At 42.0% G+C, this 20,417-nt stretch overlaps 3 protein-coding genes across 15 annotated transcripts; 1 reads left to right on the top strand and 2 right to left on the bottom strand.

Annotated features, from left to right (window-relative positions):
* Window positions 1–67: 67 nt before the first annotated feature.
* LOC116424662 (uncharacterized) lies at window positions 68–1,391 on the bottom strand. The gene is made up of 4 exons (XM_031971357.2): window positions 1,108–1,391; window positions 674–817; window positions 458–595; window positions 68–389 (listed from the first exon to the last, which is right to left on the bottom strand). Exons 1-4 carry the CDS (start codon window positions 1,154–1,156, stop codon window positions 310–312), a joined length of 411 nt encoding a protein of 136 aa, XP_031827217.1. The 5' UTR covers window positions 1,157–1,391; the 3' UTR covers window positions 68–309.
* Window positions 1,392–1,564: 173 nt separating this feature from the next.
* On the top strand, window positions 1,565–4,514 carry LOC116424659 (galactose mutarotase). Of its 10 annotated transcripts, none has more exons than XM_031971341.2 (7): window positions 1,566–1,731; window positions 1,869–1,976; window positions 2,163–2,367; window positions 2,813–3,024; window positions 3,099–3,466; window positions 3,727–4,152; window positions 4,226–4,514. In XM_031971341.2, exons 3-7 carry the CDS (start codon window positions 2,321–2,323, stop codon window positions 4,304–4,306), a joined length of 1,134 nt encoding a protein of 377 aa, XP_031827201.1. In that variant the 5' UTR covers window positions 1,566–1,731; window positions 1,869–1,976; window positions 2,163–2,320; the 3' UTR covers window positions 4,307–4,514. The 10 variants fall into 10 exon arrangements, with proteins under 10 accessions (XP_031827207.1, XP_031827201.1, XP_031827202.1 ...); XM_031971342.2 differs by having other exon boundaries at window positions 2,155–2,367; XM_031971343.2 differs by having other exon boundaries at window positions 1,580–1,731; window positions 1,894–1,976.
* A 1,422-nt stretch (window positions 4,515–5,936) lies between these two features.
* On the bottom strand, window positions 5,937–19,564 carry Asator (tau-tubulin kinase asator). 4 transcript variants are annotated; one of them, XR_012998636.1, is made up of 16 exons: window positions 19,159–19,564; window positions 14,383–14,515; window positions 14,136–14,283; window positions 13,852–14,066; window positions 13,278–13,547; window positions 13,114–13,200; window positions 12,749–13,024; window positions 12,420–12,606; window positions 12,027–12,352; window positions 11,635–11,931; window positions 10,540–10,827; window positions 10,191–10,458; window positions 9,587–9,961; window positions 8,113–8,533; window positions 6,618–7,959; window positions 5,937–6,524 (listed from the first exon to the last, which is right to left on the bottom strand). XR_012998636.1 is itself a non-coding variant. In XM_076367810.1 (15 exons), exons 1-15 carry the CDS (start codon window positions 19,164–19,166, stop codon window positions 7,905–7,907), a joined length of 3,354 nt encoding a protein of 1,117 aa, XP_076223925.1. In that variant the 5' UTR covers window positions 19,167–19,564; the 3' UTR covers window positions 5,937–7,904. The 4 variants fall into 4 exon arrangements, 3 of the variants coding, with proteins under 3 accessions (XP_076223925.1, XP_076223926.1, XP_076223927.1); XM_076367810.1 differs by having other exon boundaries at window positions 5,937–7,959; XM_076367811.1 differs by having other exon boundaries at window positions 5,937–7,959; window positions 12,027–12,328.
* Between the last annotated feature and the right edge of the window lie 853 nt (window positions 19,565–20,417).

Genomic DNA, 20,417 nt, shown 5'->3' with positions numbered 1-20,417 from the left:
AGCGTCTTTCGTGCGAGGGGGAAAGCAAAGATTACCGGAATCAGGGAAATAACTGAATTCTATCGAATACCAAATACAGAATTCTTTAATCTATAGAGATTTAATCCTCCCATTTACAATCTTTCGATCGTGTATCAAACGAATTTCGAGTGTCGAGTAACTGGTAAATATATCATTCGAATATGGTTACTTTTGCAATATTTCCTTGCAAAACAAACGCGACTGATGCGAGACACACGTTGAATACGCGCATACGTAAGGAAAAAGAACATTTTATATACCGTCGTATCCGTTACTTTGTATTCAGAATTATCCGCACCGATCTTTTCCGCAGCAACTACGCACCGGTGGGCAATATCTACGGGAGTTGTGCCCCATCAATGGATAATCTGTAACGAATAAGATTTACCTTTTTCTCTTCTAATTCGAGAAAAATACAATTTCGCCGTGCATTTACCTCCTTTCGACGATCTTGACAAACTATTCGCCGCCTTTTTGTTTTCTTGCGCTAGCATGGATTTTTGGTAGTACTCTTGTTGCATCTTTTCTCTCGAAGCTTCGAAACCGACTAATCTTTCTTGCAATAGATCAGGATCTAAATGCGTCGAAAGTATACCATTATTTTTCTATGCGCTACTTCGCTTGTTCGTATTTCTTCATTTGATTTGTTTACTTTTATGATATTTTGCAGCATACTCTTGCTCCTCCCTTCTCCTTTTCCAACTCGTATACTTCTCTCGTATGTATGGCGAAGCGTACCAAAGGGAAAATACGACAGCAACTATATACCATCCGACAGACGCAACAGTACTCCATACTAGGGAAATTTTCAAGATATCATTAAATGTAAATGAAAATATTTCATACTATTGTACATTTCAAATGAACCGTTCAATGACAATCTACGATGCACAATGTCGAAAGTAACATTTTTACTTCCATTTGTAAGGTGAACACGAAAACTGTTAATAAAATACAGGCAAATAGACAAATACTGAAACAATGAAATTACGTTTAAATAGAAATTGGAAAAGACAACATAGTTTCGTTCGAGAAACGTTCGTTTTTAGGTTATATGTTACGATTGGAATTTGTTCAGCTACGTACTCATACTGAAATATGATTGATTCATCTGTTGATTGTCAGCATACTCCATATTTAGCTCTTCTTTCTAAACACCGTCGGAAATGTTCGTTTTCGAAAAGATGAGACGAACGAATTTCAACCCGTAAAGATTAGAAACAACTTGACAAAGTTTCCACAGAATCGAAAGAACGAATAATCGATCGCACGATCATAATTCAATCGTGTTTCGAACAGAACAACCTCTGACGTGTGACAATTCGATCTCTTTCGTCTAAGCACAGACAACAAGTATAGGATAGACGCGTAACGTGCAAAAGAAAATTGAATCGCGTGCTCTCGGGGTTGCCTGTCGTATCGACTTTGATCATTTTGTTCGGCGTAGTTGTCCTATTCACCGTTCTCTAGGCATAGAGGGCAGAGAACGAAACTTCCGACTTCGACACAGTCGGTAATTCGGAAGATGCGACACCCCGAGTTCCATGAGATTGCAATGTCTATTCTACGCCTAGTCTGTGGTGTCCGAGTCGTGTCTAATTTACGTCCTCCGCTCGCCCGAAAACAGCGATCCCCCACTATGTTTACTCAAGGAGCTGCCCGAGACTGGCAAATTGCGAGCGATTCTATTACTCGGTACGACAAATACAAGTAGGTATAGATTAGATAATTTTTCGCCAGGGGGGTATCGCTAGAGTGCCCGTGGGCACCCTTGTTTTATTTCTTTTATTTCATTTATCGAGTATGTTAACTCAAATGTTACCATCTTTCTGTTATATATTTCACAGAAAAGTATTAATGCGTTCAATTTAGGAGGATTCTTATCATTCTAAACCCAGTGTTCAAATGATTGGGCATTCGTTGAAATTATGAGCGTGACGTCATCGATGTACAAAGTAAGTATTTATTTTGTTCAAATGATAATGAAAGTTGAATAAATTCTTCCTTCTTCTTTGTCGAAAGCATATGTATTCGAATAACGGGTAACGATGTATTTCAATAAATTGATCTTTTTACCGTCTGTGTTTAATTCTTTCATGTTTCCCGTATGAAAATATCTATCTACTCGGTGAGTTGCGAAGGTCATTTCGATGGACACAAGTGCGTACACGTACATACGTATAATTGCTTCTTTGCCAACGCGTACATCGACGAGAGACGGTATAAAGGAAAGGAGAGAAGGAACGAACGGACGCAAACGTTTATTTAGAGGTTTCCCGAGCCTGAGTATCTCGACAATATGCGATTTTCTCATTTGAAAACAGTAATCCTTCTCCATGTATTCGGGTAAGCTTGATTCATTTAACGAAAAGGAACGCGCGTAAACGATGAGGCGTTTAAGATATTCAAGTTTGCGTAGAGACTCGGTTCGATAGATATATACATACACGATGGGTTCATTCGATTATACGCGGCGATTGACAACTGAAAAACAGATGTACATAGAGACATAAATGAGAAACGGATAAAACCGATAATAAAACTGCAAACAATGTCCATACTGGTTCGATGCGAGCGGTCGCGTAGATAATCGCACGAGAACGAGGCGTCGTTCTTGGTATAGAAGATCGCGCGACTGGACGCTTCCCCTTGCCACGATAGAATTTTATCTCGTCAACTGTGACAGTCGACACACGAGAGGCAGGCGGAGAGCACAGCGGATGATTTGTTAAAATCAACGATACAACGACACAATCTGACCACAGGTTTTCTTCGTTTCGTATTGATTTAGATCGATCATGATGGATTCGAACGGGCAACAACTAATAACGGTCGCCGAATGGGGATCTTTGAACGGACAAAATATCGAAAAATATACGCTGCGAAACAATGCGAGCCAAGAAGTGGATATTATAACATATGGTGCAACGATAACGTCCATCAGAACACCGGATAAACAGGGTAACGTAGCGGACGTTGTTCTAGGCTTCGACACAGTGGAAGGTATAAATTTTCTTCTAGTTCCGCGTGTTTCCTTGATCCTTTCAACGATTGGAAAATGTTGCGTCTTCTCGCAGGATACTCATCTACGAAAAATCCGTATTTCGGTGCAACGATAGGACGAGTCGCGAACCGTATTGGCAAGGCAGCGTTTACTTTGAACGGGAAGAAATATCATGTGTCGGCAAACAACGGTCAAAACACTCTTCACGGTGGCTCTAAGGGTTGGAGTTCAAAAATCTGGAACGCTACGATTCGGAACGATCGGCTCGTCTTGTCTCTTTTGAGCGAGGACGGAGACCAAGGTTTTCCTGGTGCTGCTATAGCTTCGGTCAGCTTCAGGCTGACCGTTCACGGGGAATTATGCATCGACATGAAAGTTTTCGTTACCAAAGCTACCCCAATCAATTTGGCTAATCATAGTTACTTCAATCTAGCTGGTCATGTGCGTAAAGAAGCACTTGTATTACATTCGTTTATTAATCTGTACCTGTCGAGCTCGATTCACACTGGCAGATAACGGTACAGTCGAATCTCGATCGGCCACGATCAGTCACGATCAAGGATTTTATCGAGGGATTATTCGCGTTCAACGATCGAAAACAATCAAATCCCGTTGATATTTCTTTGATTTTTGGCTTCTCGTGAATGCTCGACAGGTTCAATTCTATAGCATATTTTCAAAAGTTTCGTTATGCCTTTTAGAAGGGTGGCGCGACTGAACTGTATAAACACGAGGTCATGTTAAATTCGGATCGTTGGACAGTCACCGACACGGAGGGCATTCCTACGGGTGAAATAAGATCAGTGGAGAACACTGTAATGGATTTGAGAAACCTAACAGTGCTGAAAGATGCGATCGATAGAGTGCCAGGTGGTGGTTACGACACGAATTTTTGCCTCACCGGCGATATCTTTGCGGACAAGAACAAGTTTGTCGCTAAAGTCTTACACCCTACTTCTGGAAGATATTTGGAGGTTTATTCTAATCAGCCTGGTGTACAATTTTATACGGCCAATTTCCTTCCCGCCGAAGGAAGTACCGGTGTACAAGGAAAAGATAAAGCCGAATATTTTAAGCATGGAGCATTTTGCCTAGAAACACAGGATTATCCGGATGCTGTAAATCATGTAAGATATTTTACTTTGAGTTTGATACGCTTAAGAAGGTCTACATGTAATTATCCTATATAAACTATTACAGGAAAACTTTCCCAATAGTATATTGGAACCAGGAGAAATCTATCGTCATAATGTTATATATAAATTTGGCGTATCGACGTAAGAAAAGAGCAGAAGCAACTTTTCGCGGGAACTCATAGACATTCTAGAATTGTAAATATTTTATGAAACCCGTACATGGTTCTAAGAAATTTTTCATAGTTTCTTGCATCGAGCTATGCCTCAAATTCAATATAAAATATCAACTATAACCTATAAACTGTAAAATACAAAATATAACGTGTAGCATTAAACTGATACTACATGGATAAGGAAGGGGGTAGATTGACTTCTAACGGGCGATGTGCTTTCTTGCTAGACGTGGACTCGATGTCTTCCAATAATCTATCGTCGCGTTGTTGTTGTATCGGTGCCGTTGCAGGTGTATAACGATCAGAAATTAATCCCTCTATGTGGTAACCGATGAAACCGATTACACACGCTATTGGTACTTGTACGTATCTGCCGAAACTTCTCATATAAAACATCCACATTTTCTGAAATTACAATGCGACATGGAGATATTTCATAAATTTGTTGTAAAATGGAATAATATCGACGAATGCGGTATCCTTTTTCTTCTCTCGGTAGTTTTAAAGCAAACAGTTCGCCCACTGCAGAGGTCGTGGTCGTATGTGATGTTTGATAAAACTCGATCGATCGAAGAGGTTAGAATGCTTTAACCCTTTACACTCGAAAAATTTCTCACGAGAAATATTCAATTTATTTTTATGAGATATAGATGAGATTTTTTTCAACTAACTTAACGAGAAATCTAATCGCAGAATTAACAAAGAAAGGGAACAATGGTATTTATTTTCGCATCTCACGTATCGACAGATTACTCAAGACTCGATGTTAAATAGGAAATTTTACAATTTTACAATTTTACCTTCGGAGTGCAAAGGGTTAATGTATCGCATATCGGAATTCGTAGCTCGATTCACTCGTAACATGAAATGTTAAATGGTATTTACATGACGGCGGACTTACGTACACTGTTTTCAATACTCTTCCTAAAGACAGGTATTTGAACGACAATTGCACCAGCACAGCGGATCAATACGCAGTTGAATGACGATTCGAGAGAAGCAGAATAATCGAATTATCTGATTGGTATGCTCCGATATTTCATGCGGTAATAATAGGTAATGTGCAACAATGTTCCCACTGAAACGAGTAGCAAAACGAATATGAAAACGTGAAAATCCGATATTGCCTAAGAAGGTGGCGCTGCACTTTTAGCTTGGCGGTCGATGTAACTGACGCGAGGGCTGCACAGTGGGTACGTTAGCGTTGCCAATTACGTAATCGAATATCCATTTGGTACCTACCATTATAGACCGTTACAGAGAGCATTATAGACCGTTGTGGACTATTGTAGACTGCAGCGGATATGCGCATACGCGCGCGCTCAACCGTTTCGACGCAAGATTCGTGTTGCTAGCGTTAAGAGAGATACGAGCTAATGACAAGTAAATATTTCGGATGCGATTCACAGAATAATTCTCAACGAATCGCTCGTTAAAAATGTTCACCTCTTGAATTTGTCGGAAAGAAAAGAAAAGAAAAGAAACTTTCTGTTTATTTCCATGAAGGTGCGTGTAAGTAAGTAGTAGTAAGTAGCCAAAGTAACGATATTCGTACAAGTATTCTACGCGCGTTTTCCATTAGAAAATTAAATAATAAAGGGATACGTCCAATGAGCTGTATTATGCGTGTTTGTTTACATTCGAACATACATTTGATCTTTGATTACAGATCCATTACTGATTTATACAGAGTTGACTCGCTTGCGCCTTAATGTCGTTGCATTATTATTTCTGTATTATGTCGCAGAGCAAACTTTGCGATCGCAATCTCGCGGGACTCGAGAACCGATTGCGCACCGTCCAAATCGTAACAACATACGTACAGAAGAGTATACGTACATGTACATATACATAGATTCATACCCCCTCGTATAGAGACTCGGATCAGTCAATAGTTTCTATCGCGTGTTCGTAACTCGGTATCCTTTCGTTTGCGTGTATAGTACACGATATTACGACGCAAATGAATGTTCGCAATTTTTCGCAATTTCAACTTAAAGCTATTTCTCATCGTATCGTTAACGTTTTCTATCGACCATTGCACAAAATAAACCCTTAACTACTTTGTACAAGTACAATATATGTATAACTCTATGCGCGAATTTGGTTTCGGTAATAGAATACTAGAGGACTCTACTTGACTAGTTTGATGCATCACTAGATTCCTTTCCACTGCGAATTCGTAACTGTCTGGAAAAATCACGTTACCGGGAAGTGCAAGACAAATACGCGTAATTCTACTATATATAATCTAACTGTAGCTTTTTCGAGTACTCTGTTTACTTGCATGTCTGTCGCGTGGTTCCGAGCCGAATTCATCCTCCCGCAGAGATGTTCAGCGAACGATTCGTCGATACACAGAGAGACACGCACGCACGCACGCACGCACGCACGCGGGCACGCGCGCGCGCTCACACACACACATACACACACACACACACACACACGATGCTAACCGTTTCCTTGGCCGTGAATCGAATTCTCTCGTGATCGTTTTCGATGAACCTCCCCCTCCCTCCTAGTAGGTTGGTGGTTTTTCAAAGAAATCTTGTTCCTCCGGACACACAGGCAGAGACACGTGTGTACGTACAGTAAACGCGCGAATGCGAACGTTTATGGTTCCAACGAGCACGCGAATCGCGCGTGTCGGAACGCAATCTGAGAAAATACCGAACAGAAGGCACTAGAACAAGTTCTCGAACGATTTTCCAGCTTATCCATCGGATCCCTGACCAGAGTGAAATTTGCAAAAGAGGAAACTGAGCTCGCTAATCGAGAACACGTTTGCGACGAGAGCAGAGGTGCACGCGCGGACCTCGAAAGAAATTGGACGCTTCGCGAAATCAGAAGAAACGATATTCTAGTGTTCTACGGACAGAGGGACGAGAGAGATAGAAAGAAAAGTGTAGAGGAAGAATGCGTTCTCGCCGTCTTTCTCGATATCTCTTGAAAACGCCGTTATTACGTTGTAACTTGGTAACGTGCATCATTTACATATAGTCGTTAATATTTCTTATATCATCGGACGCATTTAAAGACTAGGAAGTATAATCTTTGAAGCACCACCAATTCACATAACCGCCTTTAGCGATAGACTTTTGCATCGAAAATAAATAATGCGCTCAACACACGGATGGACTGACAACGAGAGACAGATTAACGTAACGTACACACCCCGACGACGGTGCGTCTCGAGTTGCGTCGATTTCCTTGAAACGCTCAGACGTGCTCAGACGTGCTTAGACGTATTCAGACGTATTCAGACGGTCTCGCGAACAATCGGAATTGCTTGTTCGTCGAGAGAAGCAACTCGAATTCTCGCGAACCGGGTCTCTTTCTTCGATCGTTTCCTTTCCCGAGGAAAGCTTCTTTCTCTCGACTCGATTATTTTACAGCATACATTCCAATTGACAAAATCATGCTTCCTTGCGCACGACTTGCGCACACGTGAAAAGAAAGATGTGCTTCGCACGATTCAAGAAGCAGACTGCAAAGTTCTGCTGACTTCGATACAAATACGAATACAAATACAAAGAAACGGCCGATTTTCTGATTCGCGAACGTTGTATCTCACGACTCTCGGCTAACAATTGTTGCATCTGGTATAGGTCGAAATCTGCGGCATCTGCGACAGGAACGATAGATCGGTGAATAACGATGCACGGGGGACACGGGGCGGTGCGCCAACACCGAACACGCGTCTCTCGCGGAGAAAAGAGAAGAGAAGAGAAGATAAGAGAATCACAGATTGCGATAGAAAACAGGGGGAAAACCGTACCTGGCGTTATTCTCTGCAACGTGAGGTGGCAAGGATGTGGGAGGTGGCGGCGGAGGCTGAGTATTCGGTGCTGGACCACTGCTATCGGAATCGTTGTCGCTACTCTCTTCCGTTTGTTTGGCAGCTTCACCTAGTAGGTGCGAAGGTACTCCTCTGGGAGAAAATCGAGACAGTATTTCGGAATTCGGCCTGACTCTGCGCTGTGGTCTTTGGAATCGCAAATTTAGTTGACTAGCATCCGTCACGTATTTCTCGCTTTGCCTTCGGCGACGTAACGCAGGAGTGCATCCGGTTAAATTCTCGTCTTCCGTTGAGTTAGCCGACGTTAAAGGTGAAAAGATCGGTCGCGCGTCGGGCAACGTTGCGCAGCGTCGTAGTTCCCGGGCCTCCCAGTGCGCTGTCAAGGGTTTGCCTTTGATAGCTAAAATTTGCCAATGTTAGTATCGCTATGAAGCTATACCTGCGATATTATTTGCGACAAATGAGCTTCCGAAACAAATACGGTTAACCAAACGGAGACCTTCCTTTCCATTTCCTTCTCCTCTTTTTACGTTTCTCACCTTTCTTTCTTTTATCTCTCTTCCTTTACATTACTTTGCTTTGCTTTACTTTGCTTTGCTTTGCTTTGCTTTACATTACTTTACTTTACTTTACTTTACTTTACTTTACTTTACTTTACTTTCCTTTTTTACTTTACTCTACTTTACTTTACTTTACTTTACTTTACTTTACTTTACTTTACTTTACTTTACTTTACTTTACTTTACTTTAATTTACTTTAATTTACTTTACTTTACTTTACTTTACTTTACTTTACTTTATACTTTACTTTCGTTCTCGCTCTCTTGCTTTCTACGTGTACGCACTGTTGCGACTTTCTTTACTTTTTTTTGCGTTTTTGCACTTTTCTTTTGCTTATCGGTTAAAAGCACAAGGATACTGTGTTGTACACTTTTCCCTGAACCAGAATCGTACACGAATCGGAAAAGAAAACGAAAAGTTCACCGAATGGCCTGCTGTGTTGGACTGTGCTTGGAAATTTCTCAATATATACGTATATATGTATATATATATATTGTATGTTATTTCTAAAGATAAAAGAAACGCGCAAGACGCGGTGCAATTGTTTCCACAGCAATTCGATCGATGCTGAAACCAATGAAATTCCTTTGTACGGTGATATGAAATTTCATTGCCTCGTTTCACTGATACTCTCGTGTTTCAGTGACAATCGCATCGACGAACAGAGCGTTGGAAGAGAAACCTTCCTCTTCGAAAAGTTGACGCTACACTGTGTGCGATTCGAAATGTCGAGTGTGTCGAAAGAGAAGCTGCTTTGTTTCGGTTACCGAACTCTGAATTTCATCGAAATGCTCGAAAGTAAGAGAATTTGCGAAACAGCTCGAGAGAACGGAACGTTATTTCAAAGAGAATCGTACGGTTACGGTTTAGTCGAAAAAAAAGTCTTACTAACTAGCATCTTTTTCCCTGGTTATAGCCGCGGGTGTGGACGACTTTTCGATTTCGTTTCCCACGCAAGTCCTGCTGTTCGGAGTATTCATTTCTGGAGTGGACTCTGATAGCGAACATCTGGGACTTTTAACCGGGACCGGTATTTTACTGACAGTGTTATAAATCCTACATGGAGCTTCCTTTTCTTTATTGTCCTTATATTCACGAGTGGCGACTATATTCGATAGAGCGGCTGAGACAGTGGTGGTATTGTTATCCTTATGCGCGACAGCATCGGCAGGTGGCCGATTCTCAACAGCATCGTCATATACCGACGACTCTTCCGATCCTGGATTAGGGCCAGCTGGACTATCCACTGTACCGTTTGCCATTTTTCCTGTCGAATCACAAAACTGTTTTCTTCGTTGCCGATAGAACACTTTGAACGAAGAAAAATGGTTGCGAATCGAAGTCTGCGATTGCTGAAAAGCTTGTTTATTTCGGCTAGATGGACAAAAGTATGGTCGATGCGAACGATAAGAACGATGCAAACGAGGCGAGAAGCAGGCGGAAAAGTTAAACGGGCACACGAACACGTAAACGTACCAAATCATCTCGACACTTACTTTGTATCGGTTCTCTGTCGGCGATCGTTTGCACGACGGTAGCACCAGCCGTTGCATCCACGACCCTGATCTCTAGCCTTCCAGCCACCGCTCCCTCCTCTTCTTCGCCCCCGGGTGTACTGGGCATCGTGTTAGGGGGCGAGAAAGCAACTGCCGGTACGCTCGCTCTTCGAGGTGGGGGGCTCTCTCTCGGCTCGTCGTAACGCGTGGCAATGTTTCTCATTACGTCGACCTCGTACAACAGATCGTCGAACGCCGCCTGTTGAACCTGTCGACGAGATCGGATTCCTTCAGAACGGGGATACATCGTAACGGGGACACGTTACAGAGAAGTCGAGAATCTACGAACCAACGGTGCTTCGAGATGAGCACGGACATGCGGCGCCAATGCGGGAACGCTCCAAGCGCTTGGAAGTGCTCCCTGAAGATCCGGATATTTCTCGATGCCGGCGATATTCAGGCATCGATGAGGAACCGAAGGCTTCGGCGAGTCTTCGCTGATTCGAGACAGGGCGGAAGGTATCACCGAATGCTGATGAGATACAACCGACGTGGCCGACTGAACCACCGCTGTTTTCGCATCGATAGACGCAGGCACTGAAGATGCGGTAGTCACAGCATCGCTGACAGCTGTCGACTGTATAGAACAATTCGATAGAAACAGAACCGTGCACGGTATTCTGGCGTGTCTGGCGTAGAAGTAATTGCTGGACAAATCAAACGGAAGGAAAAAAGAGAACAGCAGCGAGGAACTTGATTAACAAAAGCAGGCACATAACTCTTCCGACTCTGCATTTCTCATCGTTTTATCCCTTTACATGGTGCATGCGTTACGTCTATCAACTATACGAAGGAAACCAATCGTCTATGGGCATACGCGCCTCGTCGAGTTTTCGTAATGCAACATTTTCCAGCTTTCAGAGGCGATCGAGGAACAATCGTAAGTTCATTTACTCGACAAATCACGATTTCACAGATCGAGAAAAGAGAAAACAGACAACACGAACATCGAGAAAGAATATAGAGACATTATAGCGCGTCAAGCTTGTAATGGTGGTACATAAAGGGTCGATTCGATTCTGTGGCAGATAACGGCTGCATCAAACGGGGACATCGATACTGGCGAGATGCGGCTAGAATATCAAACATACATCATCCGTGAGTTGCGCAATTTCCATCTTACTAATCTATTACCGCCTAATGTATCGCGTCTATCGTAGTTACACGCGACGTTCGATCTAAAGGATTCCCGAAGGAACTCTCTCTCTCTCTCTCCCTCTCTCTCTCCCTCTCTCTCTCTCCCTCTCTCTCTCCCTCTCTCTCTCTCCCCCTCTCTCTCTCTCTCTCTCTCCCCCTCTCTCTCTCCCTCTCTCTCTCTCTCTCTCTCTCCCTCTCTCTCTCTCTCTCTCTCTCTCTCTTTATTACGCTAAATGTTCAGATTTACCTGCGGAACTATAGCTGGCAACGCGGTCCCTTTATGTTCGGGACTTTGCAAATTCTCTCCTTTCCATTCGTTGTCGGTCTCCTCGGAATCGTCGAATTGCGACTTCCATTGGGAGGCCAGCGTCAATCCGCCACCGCCTTTCGTTACTTGTTGCAACGCGGACACGTTGTCGTCGTCTATCTGTGCAAACTGCGTGATGGAGTGTTCCCTTATCGTGGCACGGCTCGCTCGTGTCTGCTGTCGACCGTCTGTTCTTCTACGCAGCTCCCTTTTCAGTGGCTCCCTTTGTTCCGTCACCTGTCGCATCGAAGGACGATCCTTTGAAAATATCCTTCGAAAGAAACTCGCGGAACGAAACTCTGATCCAGCCAATATAGGTTTGCGACACATACGGGACTTTGATTGCCGACGTATTTCGGATTAGTAACATCATAGGAACAATAAGATGCATCGACTTCGGTTTGCACTCGAGGACTCGGCGGCTCTTCGGTTGTTGGTTCGGTTGCAGGCCTCACCCGAACTCGAACGAATGCTCCGCTTTGCGATTTTCTCAACGGTGCTGGCAGCTTTGCGCTAATTTTATTCCGAGTAACCTCCGAAGCGGAACGAGCGGATGCCATTAATGCGTCTCCTTCGTTGTCCACGGGTTTCTCGACCGCTACCACTCCTGTTTGGGGTTCGGCAGCCATTGAAACTGCACGCCGTTTTTTGGGTGAACCTACCAACATATAGAGGACGTAGAGGAAACGAAGGGAAACGTTTGATTGATAGAAAGTAATAAAGACCATGAGTCGTTGGCGGAAGAACAGTTTGCTGCCTGGTTTGTTGATGGGCATTGTCGATCGTGGGTATCGTAGCGTTACAATTCTTATCCCGGCCGTGATTGCTGATAGCTGAGGTGAACGGTACCGAAGATCCTTCGACGCCGCGTTGTTTGTTTCTTCTGCATATGCTTTCGTAATCGAATTGTATCTGGGAAAAGAAGGAAAACGGTAGTACGGAATAGCAGTACCGACTGCTCGAAACGCGTTACAATACGTCCAGCGTACGCAATCTCTATGCCAGAAAGACCCGAGAATCGGTCCAGTTCGCTGGCTGCGTTATCGCGTCTTACGTCTAATTCTTTCCTGTTGTCAGGTTCGACGTTCTCTTGATTGTTCGTGTCGACGTTCGATGCAGGCGGTGGTTGATTGACAGTAGTCGCTGTAGTTAATACGGGTGGCACGGTCACCGCGGGTAAAGATCTGGTAGTTGGTAAACTGTCATTGACCATCATCATCGGTCTCTCCCAGTCGTAGGGATCGTTCGTTTTTACACCCCTGCGTTTCATACAACGCTCGAATAATCCCGCTAGCATCTCGTAGTCTGGTTTATCCGCGTATTCCAAACTCTGAAACATTGTTTTAGTTCGCGACCGGTAAATAGAATTGAAATTTCAGAGCGTCGCAAGTCGGAGAGTTGCCAAAGGTAAAGCGGTACCTGAATGTGTACCAGGAAACCTCGAAAGTCGGATGGAAGGTGTTTCAAGAGTGAATAGTGATCGTACTTCTCTTTCATGAGACCCACCTATAGGACGAAAAGTCAGACATGTTACCCATTATGAAAAGACTGACTAAAAACTATTCTGTAACTTGTAGGTATACTTGTTCTTTATCCTTTATTTTTCGCCATGGAAGTTGTCCATTAACAAATTCCACCAACATATAAAACAGTGACCACAGATCATCGTGTCTGCCCATTTCTTTATTTTTGTGTGCATTCACGGACGCGTAACGGACGGTTCCTCTGAATCCTGCTGCACCGCGAGGCGGCCGAACTTCACCGGTGGCAGTTGTAAACTGACGAGATAGTCCAAAGTCTAGCATGTATACCAGTCTCGAGTTATTTGGAAGCCGTCCGATTGAGAAATTCGACTGGAAACAAAAGTAATCCCTTCAGAAAGCCACCATTGAAAATTAGGCGATCGCGTAAATCTAGTTCTGGACTTTGTTACTGTTACAAATTCATTTTTACTAAACACAGATTTTCTAATTCCATGAAAACTGGCCACACGGAAAGTCAAAAAGAACCTGTCTCTTTCCGCTGAAAACAAGTAATTTAGAAAAGTTGGCACCATTGGTACTGTTCTAAATGAAAATCACTTTGGCCGTTCGATGCATTGAAAGCATAGAATGATCCCTGGCAAAGAGAAAGATATTATAACAAAACTATGCTTACCGGTTTAATGTCTCTGTGAAGAAAACCTACTTGATGTATACTTTCTATTGCTTGAAGAATTTGAAGTCCTAAACGAAGGGTGGTGGACAATGAAAACGCACCTCTCGGCTGGGCACGACGCAATTCAGCCAAATTTTTCCCTTGCAATTGCATCACGACATAATTGAAACGTTCGTTTCGACCGCAACCGATAAATCTGCACACGTGTTCCATACCTGTAACAGGTGTAAATATTAACTGGAATATTCTCTCTCTATATCCGATGGTGCGAAATGTTTGCGAACCCTGGAGTTTCTTCAATACGGCGACTTCCATTTTAAGGACCTGCTTCGGCTGACGAGCAGACTCCACTTTTAACGCGACTTGCTCCTTTGTCATTAAATCTATACCTTCGTAAATTTCCCCGAATCCTCCACCTCCTATTTTTCTAATCTGCGATGCAGGAATGATCGGTTAAATGGAAACGAATACGAGGAAAGACATTCGATAAGAATAGAGGCAGCATTTAAAGGACAATATCAAATGACTCACGACTTTCCAGCGTTCTTTGACCACATGGCCAGGCTGTAGCAGATCCTCGCTCGTCATAGTTATGTTATTGTTCTGATCCGTACTTTCGTCGCCTACATTCCTCGGCAGCAAATTGGTCGAATGATCGGGATGCCTAAAAAACAAACAAAAGAAAAGAAAGAACGTAAGATCCCTTACGTTCGAGTGGTTTAAGATACGTGAAATTTGTTGCATGCTGAATCGTTTAGGCCTCCGTTGGCCTCTCTTTGGAACGCGAGAAATCATAACATATAATCGAATGGAAATAAGTAAAAGGGCGGAAGTAGAATTGAAATGTATTGATGTGACGTTAATACAGACAGTAAGGAATGGCTTGATACAACGAACTTTGTAGCTGTCAACGCAAGACAAACGACACGCCCTGAAACTGTGATAGGTTAGGTTTTTAACCTAAAGCAAAATTGCAGTAGAAAATTGGTCGATACTGTGCGCCCTGTGTTAGGCAGCCATGATTGCGTGCGAGCGAAGGATACAGTGGATACATAGGGAACGACGATCAACCGTTCTATCCGTCATGCGGCTGCGTTCGAGCCGTCACCCGTCACATTTGACTTTCTTTTTCCTTTTCGCGAATCATTCGCGGATTCTTCCTCGATAATCACACCCTCGAAACTTTCAAACGATTCCTGCAGCTAAAAGTTGCCGAGTCGCGTGAACTCGCGTGAGAATCATTACGAACATAACCGAATGAATCCGAGTCGTGCAAAGAAACCAACAAAAGGGAGGGATCACGGCTAAAGAAAATAATAGTTCTATTCTTTTGATTTGGTTGTTGGTCGTAGTTGCGGTTGCAGTTGTAGTTGTACGTAACATTTCATTGCATCGAGAGGCTCATTCTGAATCCTCGCCCGCACACCACCCATCGATCCAGACTCAATAATATATCTTTTTTACTAACGATGATATTCTATTAACGATGAACTATTAATCCTCGACGGTGTTTCCTCGAAATCCAAAGTTTCTCCAGTCAGTGTACAAGTCTTTTCACGATTGCGCACTTTCCATTCGCATCTCTCTCCTTGTCTCCTTTTCCTTCGATACTTGCTATCACTATTTCTTCCCCTTCCCGCTAACTCTATCTTCGCTTCACCCTTCCATCTTTCTTTCTCTCCTTTTCCTTTCTCACCCTCTCCCACTGTTCCACCCCACCCCACCCCACCGTTCTCTTATGTTTCTCTCTGCCGCGGCTTAATTCGACCGTTCGCTATTTTACTTTTTCTTTCTTTCTAGTCTCACTCCTCATTTTATCTTTCCAATCACTTTGTTCGCGACAAAGAAGATGTATTCGATACGTCTGTAAGAGCTCTAGGTACGTACTATTTCCCGTGAAACACCGATAGAACAGCCATTTTTCGATTTTGTATAACTACACTCGTAATGCTTGTAAACGCCGCAAGATAGCGACCTGAATGCTCGATCGATGTCTGTCTCTATCGTCCTCTCTGTTCCAACTATTCTTTCGAATATTTCAAGGTTTAATCGATTCGCGGTGTAAACACCGCAACATCTTTTCATATGTATTTCTTTTTTCCCTTTAACACCGTCCTTTCTTTTCTCCCTTATTGTCGCGTATGAAATGTTCCGAATGTTCCCGTTTATTGCAACATTTCACTTGGCGAACTTTGCTTCGCACGGTATACGCATATTCAGCGTAGCTACGTCACACGTGTTCATCTATCGTAGATTGTAGCGGTTATCCGAGTCCTTAATTTCGTGATACCTTTTACTTTTTACCCTTTTCAGTTCTAGCGTATCGTTTAAAAGTATCATAGAAACATTCATGACTTTTTAGAAAGTGAAACGGTTCACGAATAGAGGCCCGATTGAATTTTCTTAGCGAATTAAGGTTATGTTCTTATATTGCTGCGAAAAACCACGGTATCGAGCTCCGGAAACGTACAAAGTTTCGTGTTACGTTTACCATTCGAAATTAGATCCTTAGTCTTCATTGTATTGCTTATAACTCTTTACGAACAAGAATATTTTTATTTCCAGAAGGTACAGAAAATATAATATAAAATATATACAATATAGAAGTGTAAATTTTGCCAAGTATTATTCACAATGCCAACAAATTTGTATGTTCAAAGGAACAAAGTGTGTTCGTTTACATGAACTATTTGCTTGTTCTATTTACCTTGCGATATATGTATATCATTGTGGCATTCAATTATATGTAATTATATTTGTATAATATAAACATATAATATATTTATATGGACATAACTTTGATATTGTGCACGATTCGTTTGTCCCAGCGAATATGTATATTTATTTGTAAGTTTCATTAATTTTGAATATACTAAGTAGTCTATGTAGAAGGTACGAATAAAGACTTGAAAATATATCTAATAATTTTGATGTTAATTTGTAAGAGTGAAGCAAACATTACTATGTTATATATATATTTATATATTTAATAAGACAACACCAATGTTCAATTTTTAAGATGTTTAATAATACAATGTGTACAGTACATTTGTTAATGTGTTGTGCAATAAATAATAATTAGTGATAATAATCAATAATAAAAGTTAAGAATGAAGATTAATAATAGTTGCAATTAATTGTTATTAATCATTATAGTCAAATAAAGTAAACCGAATTAAATGATACAATTGTCTGTCGAATAAACTCAATTTTGCATAGTACTCGGTATACGCATTAGTAGTTTTACATTTATTATATAGTTGTAATTTTCTTCAGTTGGTTTTAATATTTTGTTCTATGTTAATACATAAGAATGTATTTAGTATAGTGTATACCGAAAATATTAAGTATCATACTGGTTCATTACACCTTATTATCGTTATTGTATTAAATTATAAACTACAAAATTACATGTAACGTTTAATTGTTCTATGCGACTTTACTGTTATATGTTATAAGGAAATAATAGACTATTACATTATGAAATTTTCGTTTAAATTAAATGTTAGTATTCATTAGGAAAATACATGTCAATGTTTGTGTTGTATCGTTTAGAATTAACATATTTATTATTATTATCGTCCTCATCATCATCATCATCATCATCATCATCATCATCATCGTGGTCGTCGTCGTCGTCGTTAAAGTATCGAGTAATAGTAGAAAGTATGAAAAAGATAAATTTCAGTTTCCTAAATGAAACGCCTAGCGATAAGTTGGGTTTCGTTGCGCCGCATCGATGTGCGACGTGATTTCGAATATCGCGCGTGACATGGAATACGTTGAAAACTTTTCAAAATGTATTGTTGCAAAGTAGTGGGCAACTTTAATAATTATTTGTACAATAGATTGGCGTTGTCGATCAAATTTTCCGAAAGATTTTGTTGAGGCGGTACTTATCCGTTCCTTAATAGTTGTACATTTATAAATTTCGACTATCTTAAAATCTATGAGTATTTAAACAATTATCTATATGAGACTGAGTTTCTTAAAGTGTTATGTTACGTTACTTTACGTTATGTTATGTTATGTTATGTTATGTTATGTTATGTTATGTTATGTTATGTTATGTTATGTTATGTTATGTTATGTTATGTTATGTTATGTTATGTTATGTTATGTGTTAAGAGATTGCGTTTAACCACATCTCATTACTTTTTCATATTAGAAAAGATGAATGGAGCGAATGACTTTGAAATTTGTATTAGATCGAATTGTTCAATTTGCATCGACAACATTATTAATAATGTATCGTAGAGGATCGGTTTCTTGAAACACATTAAGTGGACACTGTGTGTACAGTTGGAACGCATTTAGAATGTGCTGGTATTATGTAGTTACCGACAATACTCTAACAAAGTATAAAACGCTTTTAGAAAGATACATTAATCCGCATCGAATGTAATGGAGTGGCAACCGAGTTATTATTTTCATCTTTCGCATCTATCAAAGTATCAAAGTTTCTGTAGAGTACCCAAGAATAGCCACTTCAATTTGGAGGAGGCAGACTTTATACTGCAACGAATATACGGACCATTTAGATTTTTTCTTGGATGCACAACCTTCACCCAGAAAAAGAAGTTGTGACTGGTAACGTGTGCCGAGATAATATGAATGGATATGTGCAGCTAAACATAAGATTGCGATTGCGATTGCGATTGTTATTATAGTAACCATTGCATTTCTACCGTTTTACGACTGTTTGTTGGTAATTTTGCTTTTGTACGGGACCTTACCCTGTTGAAAAGAAAATAAATTTATACGTATATGTACTATACAATTTAAGTTTAAACATCTATTTTTAAACGACCCCACTCCGTATGTGTGTATAATACGCCGAGTAGCATCTTTCTCCGCGCCAAGGTACTTTTCGAGGCGGTTTTGTCGTTCTTTGTCAACCACCTATGAATCAACGAACAATTCGGAAAACTCTCCATTCATTGGAATTTCTCGTAATTGCACTGTGTCTTCGAAACACGCGCGAAAGCAAGGACACGAGAATAAGGTGCGAAAAAATATCAGACGGGACGAACGCGTGCGCAGGTTCACGCGCTTTCTCCGGGGTGATTACTTAAATGTATTTGCACACTTTAGCATGCTCCGCTTGCGGGAAATCGACGAATATGCGCAAGGGAAATGAAACTAGTCAAAGTTAGCCATCGCAAGGGAGGAGCACACTTTGAAACAAACTGACTGGCCAACTGAAAGATCGGGAAGAGTGTATAGAGAAGGAGAGAGCGAAAAGGGAGGAGATAGCGAACGGGTAAAAGAGTTTGAATCGTCTCGAAAGAAATAATGATCACGTACCATTTCATGGCTCCGAACGAGAGAGGGACTGGGCGATAAATAAAGGCAATGAAAGATCGTGCCGAGTGGAAAGGTGGTTACACGAAGATGACGCAGAGCAGAATGACTACGACGACGATGGTAGCGGCGGTGGCGGTGGCGGTGGCGGTGGCGGCGGCGGCGGTGGCGGCGGTGGCGGCGATGATGGTGATGGTGACAACGGCGGCGGTGACGGTGGTGAATCGACGCGTCGATCGAAATTAAGCACAAGATGCGAGCAAACGCAAACGTCTCGATAAACCGGAGAGAATCGATAATATTGTATCGTGGAGAGTTCGACGGCCCCTCCCATACAGAACACGATAAACGATGATCAAAGAGAATTTTGCCGCAAAGTCCAGGGACGAACACAGAGGAGAGTTGGTTAACGAACTTCTCTCGGACGAGTCAGAGTCAGAGTCAGAGCCAGAGCCAAAGCCAAAGCCCGAACGCGAGTCGTCGCGTTCCACTGGCATTGGACTGACTCGAGTATCGTGTTGTTCCTTTTCTTTCACCGCCTCCTTCTCTTTCCGATCCTCTCTCCCTCCGCTGACCGGTGGTCGGCCTGACTTGAACCGAACCGATCGCGAACGCCAGACCTTGGGCTCTCTCACCTATCGCGTTGTAGCGTGTCCACCCATTCGATTATCCCCAAGTGCTTAGCGCCTCGCGTCCTCTGCTCTACTCTACTACTGCTCGCGTCGAATGTTTCTCTTCGATGACAATGATCGACTCGATAACGACGGTTGGATTATTTTAGCGAATCGCATTAAACTAAACTTTTTCTCATTGTCAGGAAGAAAAACTGGTCCGCGAGTTCGAGCGAAACGCCACCACCACCTATATAGGAAACTAAACTACAAGAACCAAAAATTCTAGTTGGCCGATTAAACTCGAGTTCTAAAAGTGCGATTGTCTTGAAATTCTGCACGAGAAAATATACATAGCTATATTTCGCGTATCCCGCCTTCGCGTTCAGCAAACTGGTGTTATTTCGGTACGCCGCGGCGTCGGTTAAAGCGTGCTCGGCCATTTCACGCGTACAATTTTTACAGGTCGACGGTGTCGCAACTTTCGAGCCTGGTCAACATTTCGTACGAGTTCTTCGTTTTTCCCTTTGCTCCTGATTTTCGATGCAGACGCGTTCCGATCGAAACGCCCGGAGCACACTCGCGAGAAGCGATCGCTTCATCCTGAATTCGATAGATTCGAACGCGAGAACCGACGATACATGGAAATAC

This window comes from Nomia melanderi, chromosome 5 (assembly GCF_051020985.1).
Source record: "Nomia melanderi isolate GNS246 chromosome 5, iyNomMela1, whole genome shotgun sequence".
NCBI lineage: Eukaryota > Metazoa > Arthropoda > Insecta > Hymenoptera > Halictidae > Nomia > Nomia melanderi.
Note: the sequence above shows the minus strand (reverse complement) of the source record. Positions and strands in the feature narration are given on the sequence as shown.

What these genes read in the sequence shown, in the direction of transcription:
- LOC116424659 (XM_031971341.2), top strand. Translation starts at nt 2,321, where the DNA reads ATGCGATTTTCTCATTTGAAAACAGTAATCCTTCTCCATGTATTCGG. An exon ending in ATCCTTCTCCATGTATTCGG is followed by an intron (nt 2,368 to 2,812) that starts GTAAGCTTGATT and finishes GTATTGATTTAG; the next exon opens with ATCGATCATGATGGATTCGA. An exon ending in AGGCTTCGACACAGTGGAAG is followed by an intron (nt 3,025 to 3,098) that starts GTATAAATTTTC and finishes GTCTTCTCGCAG; the next exon opens with GATACTCATCTACGAAAAAT.
- Asator (XM_076367810.1), bottom strand. An exon ending in GTTTCCTGGTACACATTCAG is followed by an intron (nt 13,025 to 13,113) that starts GTACCGCTTTAC and finishes ACAATGTTTCAG; the next exon opens with AGTTTGGAATACGCGGATAA. An exon ending in TCTTCCGCCAACGACTCATG is followed by an intron (nt 12,353 to 12,419) that starts GTCTTTATTACT and finishes ATATGTTGGTAG; the next exon opens with GTTCACCCAAAAAACGGCGT.
- LOC116424662 (XM_031971357.2), bottom strand. Translation starts at nt 1,156, where the DNA reads ATGGAGTATGCTGACAATCAACAGATGAATCAATCATATTTCAGTATG. An exon ending in TCAATCATATTTCAGTATGA is followed by an intron (nt 818 to 1,107) that starts GTACGTAGCTGA and finishes AAATTTCCCTAG; the next exon opens with TATGGAGTACTGTTGCGTCT. An exon ending in TGCTGCAAAATATCATAAAA is followed by an intron (nt 596 to 673) that starts GTAAACAAATCA and finishes CGACGCATTTAG; the next exon opens with ATCCTGATCTATTGCAAGAA.